This window comes from Notolepis coatsorum (genome assembly GCF_963971535.1).
Source record: "Notolepis coatsorum genome assembly, chromosome: 2".
Lineage (NCBI taxonomy): Eukaryota > Metazoa > Chordata > Actinopteri > Aulopiformes > Paralepididae > Notolepis > Notolepis coatsorum.
This window is the reverse complement of record NC_140166.1, coordinates 83694383-83702146: the sequence shown is the minus strand read 5'-3', so window position 1 is coordinate 83702146 and position 7764 is coordinate 83694383. Positions and strand designations below refer to the sequence as shown.

General features: G+C 41.3%; 1 protein-coding gene across 1 annotated transcript in view; it reads right to left on the bottom strand.

Annotated features, from left to right (window-relative positions):
* Positions 1 to 4734: 4734 nt before the first annotated feature.
* tub (TUB bipartite transcription factor) overlaps positions 4735 to 7764 on the bottom strand; it is a gene marked incomplete at both ends in the record, with an annotated part of 447589 nt that continues 444559 nt past the window's right edge. Inside the window, 2 exons of the mRNA XM_084307358.1 lie at positions 4735 to 4868; positions 7004 to 7175. Coding sequence (XP_084163484.1) covers positions 4735 to 4868; positions 7004 to 7175 — 306 coding nt within the window. The remainder of the gene's footprint in view (positions 4869 to 7003; positions 7176 to 7764) is intronic.

Sequence of the window (7764 nt, the reverse complement as noted above, 5' to 3'; positions counted from 1 at the left end):
TTGTATGTATGAGTGAGCTGGCGATATCATGGATCCATTCAAGGATTCTTAAATAATACATCCATATAAAAACAACTGGAAAGTGATACCAGATACCGGAAACCAGTTTAGGAACGAACCAAACTAATTTCCTGTTCTGCATCACATGGGTTTACAAGGCACAGGCTTCCTGCCCCTCCACCTTGGGAGGCTAGAGTGCTGGGCACAGGCTTCCAAACAAGTTTGTTTGAGACGTGCGCCCAAGTCCCGCCCACTTAAGAGTTTTTTTTTTTTTTTTTTTTTTTTTTTTATAACCTTCTTACCATCCTCTACTATAATGCTCTCAAGTTTCAACACTTGATAGAGTTGTACCCTTGCTACTGACTTGTCGTACAGAACTTGTAAGTCTCTTTGGATAAAAGCATCAGCTAAATGACTAAATGTAAATGTCAATGAGACTTCTGACACCATCTTTGGTGATACAAATTAAGCTGGACATCCCTGATAAACATCACAATGAGCTGTGGATTCAACAGTTTAGAGTTTGACGAGAGAACGCATCGTGGGGCAATTGTGTTCCCAATGATTGACAAGCACATCTTGACTCACTGGAATTTTATTTCATCCATTATCTGAGGACTGTGTTTACAAACACTGTATACTGACCAATGTACACATTACATTACAGTGAAAGCACTAAAACACGTGAAATGAAAAGGTTTTCTTCCTCGACACAATATGAAAAGCAGTATTTTTTTTCCCTTTTCTGCAGGAATATCAACAATTTGCTTGGAAATTGAAAATAGAACACAATAAAGTACAAGAATAGCACATTTGATTAAAGAAGTATTTTTCATGAACCCACAGTAACAATTAGCGGCGTCAGAGATTGTTCTTTGCTGTTTGCCTCCATTTAGCAAATCCTTACATTTAATAATCATAAAATACAAAATACTGTGATGTTTGAGAAAGGATTTTTGCCCCGTAAGACCAAGAGGAAAAATATTCAAGTACAAATATGAAGAGCAAAAAACCTCTACCACATCATATAAAAAATCTGCTGCTAATATGACAAAGAATGTTCATGTCAGATCAGTGGAGTACAAAATCAACAGGATGGAATGGATGGTTAGTACTGAACGCCAGTGTCGTAGTTAGTACCAGATGCACATAGCTTCCGCTTACGCTTTGAAGATATTTTGACGTGTGTTCAGCTTTGCTTTTCTTCCTGGGGATTCTTGACTCGAGATCAAGCATTTGAAAACATTAGGATAATAGGGAGAATCTTAAAGACAGGTTTTTCATGATGTATTCTCGTCATGTTCGCCAGCGTTTCGGAATCGGCTTGCGCTTCCCTCATAGCTCCCACTGACCGCAGTGCGGTTCAATGGCACGTCTAAAAAACATTTACATCACTGCCAAGATCTTTCAGTTTGTGTGTGTGTGCATGTGTTGTCATTTCATCGCAGCAAAACGTCTAATATTTCGCAGTGTGGCGACTCGCTCTTGTTTACAAGGGAAGTGAGAAAAAGCTGAAATCGGAGAGAGAACGCTCACAGTTTGTGACGTCACCTGGATATAACATGGAGCTACTCCACAGGCAGTGAATGGACCACTGACTTTGTAGGCGCTCGAAACATTTGTGTGAACTCTCACCAGGGTTCGCACAAGGTCCTTGAAGTGCTTAAAGTGCTTGATTAAAGTTAAAGTGCCTGGAATTCCTTGAAAACAGCAAAAAAATTTACAAGGTGCTTAAAAAGTCCTTGAAATTCAAATCAACCATTTGCATTGAGTTTTGTTCATCCATGATACAACATTTCTGAATCAAGAATTAATTTTTTTTAATTTAAAGTGTAACTAATTGTCGGAAATTGGTTTTACGCCATAAATATTTGATCCGATTTTTTTTCCTATAAAAAAACGGCATTTAAAAGTGAATTGTATCCTTTTAAATGCCCTTTTAAAATGAAAAAATTGTGCTTAGGAAAGTACTTGAAAGTCCTTGAATTTCATTTTGCAATGTTTGTGGGAACCTTGTCTCACTCCTAAGAACTCAACCTTTCATTCACTAATACAAAGTCAATACCCCATTCGTTGTCCGTGGAGCCCCAGGTCTTACACCCAGGTGACATCACCGATTTGAGGATTCTGTAACGGATTCCTAGCTTGGGGTGAGATAGAAGAGTGCGGCATGTTCTCAAACGACTGACGAACGCTCTTGGGGCACAGGGAGAACGGGATGTTTATGAATTCTTAAAATAGGTGGCATTCCCCTTTAAATCGGACATAGGGTTGGTTTCTGCTCGGTGGAAGTGGCCTGACTACATTTCAGCATTTCTGGAGTGTTTTGAGGCATTTCTGACTTTGCATAATTTTTTTTTAACTAATTCCAGCCGTTTCCTTTAAACGCGAATGATCATTGTCACAATGTTAGTAATTATATATAGACGAAAAGGTTAGATGCATTTTTAGGAGGTATCGGGAGCGATTTAGCTTAAGTAGTTAAAACAAATTGATGACACTCTAACTGTCTGGGGTAGATACTGCAGTAAGGAGGTGGGCAATAAACTCCCACACCGGTACAGGCTGTTAACCCTTTCACTACCACACTACCAAAGGGTTAACCCTTTCACTGCGACAATACATAAGGGTTAACCCTTTCACTGCCACATGACAAAAGGTTAACCCTTTCACAACCACACTACATAAGGCTAACCCTTTCACTACCACACTACAGACGGTTAACCGTCTGTAGTGTGGTAGTGAAAGGGTTAACCGTCTGTAGTGTGGTAGTGAAAGGGTTAACCTTCTGTAGTGTGGTAAGGGTTAAGCCTCAGTGCTTTGAGTCTCATACAGCATCTGCTGCCCCTTTACACTATGCTGTAAATAAATAAAAACACTTACTGTACTTTGTGGATTGCGCAATTTTCTAAAATGTCAGTGGGACTTGAGCCTCATTCAAATTCTGTCTCTCAGAAGGTTTTGCTAATTGGGGAAAATGTACCCAACCTGTATAATAAGAATTATTCAATGATTATTCACTATTCAATTGATCAGATCACCTGCTGTACAGAGGGAGGCCTCTGACTCACGGCAGGAGGGACACTAACTGCAGCTCAGCTCATTTGACAGGGAAAGCGTTAGCCTCGTGAGCTACAATAGATGCAAGTTGATGTTGACAGCTTGAGGCTGTTCGGCATCCTCTCTCGATCAACAACAACAACAACACACCTGGCGTTATGCTTGTCAAATCAATCCGTGTGCCACCTGTAATGCATATGCCAGCTATTGCCGTGGAGGTTGCTCTATATTTGAAGATATGTAACTAATTACATATCTGCTCAGAGGGAGTGACCAGCTTGTGGCTCTCGATGGTGTAAACATCTTTGCTAATATAATGGCCAGTGGTCTTTTTTAAGGAGGAATCTGTATCTGTGCAGCCATTTGTTCTTTGGAAGCGTTAATGCTTTTCCAATTCTTCAACAATAGATACTGTTGGGCGTACTGACACAATTAGCGAATACGGAGCCGCCATTGATGTTCACGATTGTACAGTGAGACCGCGGCGGCTGTCGTTTGTATCCCCGACAGAGGCACTCAATACTGATTGGGGGGGGGGGGGGGGGGGGTTGGCAGGGCCTTATAAGGAGCTTCCTGTCAGGGAGGCCAGATGAGTGTCCGCTGGGAGGAACTCATCCGTAGATTTTCATCTGGTGCAAATTGGATATGGCGTGATATTGGATTCAGTCTTCAAAGGCACAATAAAGTATGTACAACTACATCTCGTCGACAGTAAACTTAAAAGTAAAGTGCACCTTCAACTTTCTATACATTCTCATACTTGATAGGGCGATACAATGTTTTGCAAGTTTTTGTCCTGTTCACGTCCGAGTGGCTAATCAGTTTGTATTGTGTAGATATAATTAATAATCCCTTCGATCATGTGAGATATCTTTGTGTGCTTCTGACTCCAGTATTGTTAAAAAATAAAACAAAAATAAAAAAAGTTGCAAATTAACATTTCATAAATACATAAATAACAAAAATAAATACATAAAATGTTACATGCATGTTAGTCTTCAGATGTTAGTTTTCAAGAACTGTGAACAATATTCATGCGTGAGGAGTTGTGTGACACAGATACAGCCACTGCAGAAAACTGTCGGCTAAATCCTCCGGTCTTAAAACCTAAAAATGGGCAATTGTTAGTATTTAACAGTTAAAGAAATGTTAGAATTCGCCAACTAATACGTAAAAGGAACATTATGTCTCTTATAATGTATTTATTAAAGACAAGTCATGACAACAAAATCATTTTATTTTAATAGTGGATTAGTCTTTGTGCTTGTTCCCTCCACACACACACACACACACACACACACACACACACACACACACACACACACACACACACACACACACACACACACACACACACACACACACACACACACACAAACAAACAAACAAACAAACAAACAAACAAACAAACAAACAAACAAACACACGCACACACACACAGACTCAAGTGCACACAAGGTTGTGCCAGAACACCATTCTCAGCTCTTCTACAATTCCAGAGAATGTCTCGGTTTGGGGGTTCCCCAGACCGGCCTCAGGGGGTACAGTACCTGCAGCCCTTGTTTGAGAAGAGTGGACGGGGTCCCAGACGGGTGGACGGGTCCCGCTGGCCTCCAGGGTTTGGGGGCCGGGTATCTCACAGAGAGGCACTGGAGGAGTGTGCGCTGCTGACGGCTACTCACAGGCCAACTTGCTGTCGAAGCTGGAGAGAGCGATGGCGAAGGCTTGGAGTGCACACATAGGGTAGTTATAGTCCATGGTGAAGACGTCCTCTGCCACGCGGCCGAACTGCATCACGATGTAGTCAGCTGGGGGGGGGGGGGGGGGGGGGGGGGGTCAGAAAACAAAGAGGTGACATTTCTGTGACAAGTTCTCAGGAGATAAGTGACTTTATACTGACTGAAAGCCTGGACCACTTTGCTGATTTTCAGGCATTTTTATATTTATGATCTATATAAATGGTGGTCCTTGAAGGGATACGCCATTGATTATTGGAACCCCAGCCCTATTTCGTACTCACCAATAATGATGTTATTGGTCGGTAGAGTCCTTCCTCAGCACAACCCATGCTGTTCCTCATACTAGCTCGGGATAGTTAGCCACAAACCAATGCAAAGTCAATGGGGTTGAGCTCCTGTCTGTACAAGCTGACTGAAGCGCACTGAAGTCTACTCTGTGTTGCACTGGGGAGTCAATGTCAGTGAGACTCAGTGAGATTGTACAGACAGGACAGGAGCTTGACCCCATTGACTAGTTAGTGGCTAATTAACTGGAGCCAGTTTGAGGAACAGCTTGGATTGTGTTGAGAAAGGACTCTTCAGTCCTGTCAGAGTAAGTACCGGTACGAAATACTGTAGGGTTAGGGTTCCAAAAAATCTGAACTATCCCTTTAAATTGCTTCAATTTGCTTCCCTAATTCCATAATTATAGATAGTACACAGATTACAATAGTACACAATGCAGGTATGTAAAATGATATCCTGTATGTAAAATGATATCCTATGATATGTGTATACTTTATACTACTTCATCAGAGCATATATTTAGCATTTTATTTAGCATTTTTTGATTATATATATTAGATTTGATTTTAGATTATTAGATTATATATTTATATTGTAACTATATTTATTGTAGGGCAAATATAATTAGAGAAGGCATACATACCCTCATCTTGCACCTTGACCTTTTACACTGCCTACTTGCCCTTATGCGCATGCCCAGAGTTAATTATATTGTTATATTGTTTACACTACCTATTTTATATTCTATTCTTATTTTACTTTATTTTACCACTGTATGATAATTTGACTACCTGTATCATGTCTTCTACTACCTGTACCTCCCCTTCCCCCTCCCCATGCTGCTATGATGCCTGAATTTCCCCAAGGGGATCAATAAAGGAATATATCATCTTATCTTATCCTGCATTCTCTATTTAGCAGAGGAACAGTCTGATGCTATCTTGTCTGTCTGTCTGTCTGTCTGTCTGTCTGTCTGTCTGTCTGTCTGTCTGTCTGTCTGTCTGTCTGTCTGTCTGTCTGTCTGTCTGTCTGTCTGTCTGTCTGTCTGTCTGTCTGTCTGTCTGTCTGTCTGTCTGTCTGTCTGTCTGTCTGTCTGTCTGTCTGTCTGTCTGTCTATCTATCTATCTATCTATCTATCTATCTATCTATCTATCTATCTATCTATCTATCTATCTATCTATCTATCTATCTATCTATCTATCTATCTATCTATCTATCTATCTATCTATCTATCTATCTATCTATCTATCTATCTATCTATCTATCTATCTATCTATCTATCTATCTATCTATCTATCTATCTATCTATCTATCTATCTACCGGTATCTATCTATATGTCTGTCTGTCTGTCTGTCTGTCTGTCTGTCTGTCTGTCTGTCTGTCTGTCTGTCTGTCTGTCTGTCTGTCTGTCTGTCTGTCTGTCTGTCTGTCTGTCTGTCTGTCTGTCTGTCTGTCTGTCTGTCTGTCTGTCTGTCTGTCTGTCTGTCTCTCTCTCTCTCTCTCTGTCTCTCTCTCTCTGTCCGTCTGTCTATCTATCTCTCTCTCTCTCTCTGTCTCTCTCTCTCTGTCCGTCTGTCTATCTATCTCTCTCTCTCTGTTTAGCAGAGGAACAGTCTGATGCTATCTATCTATCTATCTATCTATCTATCTATCTATCTATCTATCTATCTATCTATCTATCTATCTATCTATCTATCTATCTATCTATCTATCTATCTATCTATCTATCTATCTATCTATCTATCTATCTATCTATCTATCTATCTATCTATCTATCTATCTATCTATCTATCTATCTATCTATCTCTCTCTCTCTCTCTCTCTGTCCGTCTGTCTATCTCTCTCTCTCTCTCTCTGTTTAGCAGAGGAACAGTCTGAGGCTCTGGATTATTATTATTATTATTATGATGGAGCTCACGGTCGTTGTCGTGGATGATCTGGAAGTTCTTCACGGAGGCCTGTGTGACCCTGCCGTGGAAATTGAGCACGTAGGACTGGGTGTCGTCGTTCCACACCGGGGTCTTGTTGTGGAGCTCGATGGCGCTCTCTGTGCTCTTGTCCTGCCAGCGGGCCAGCAAGGTCTCGTGGTCCTGTGGGACGAGTTTGGGAGTTGTCGTGGGAGATAAGACTCCCTTCCCCCCCATCTCTCTCACCCATCTTTCCTCCCCACCCCCATTCCTTCCTATCCCACTTCCCCACCTTTCCATAAAGATGTCACATGTTTGTGTATTCCTGTGGCCCTCACCCCTTCCTGTTTTGTATAAAAGATGTTCCAAGATCCGGGGGGGGGGGGGGTCTCTCTCCCCTGGTGTCCTAGCTAAACACTTGGTTGAGAGTCATCCAGAACAACTCTTACTATTTTGTAGGGCTGTCCCTGACTAAGGATTTGGATATGATAAAAAAAATATATACTTTTTTTTCCAATTTCTTTTTTTATAGTCTATCGGCTTTATCATTCCATTTGGGCTGTGGGGGTGCTTATTGTCTGAAGGAGTCGACTGAAGGCTTCTTGTCCTCTGCAAAAGCATGCAATTGGTCCACTGATGGATACATCTTGATATTTGTCTAGTCTAGTGTGTTCATTAGATGGGTGAAATCCTCTTTCAGTGCCTCTGTGCCTGTTTTCTTAGGCAGTCTGGTATGCGTGCCATTAGCGTTAGCCACGCTTCTAGGCCTCTT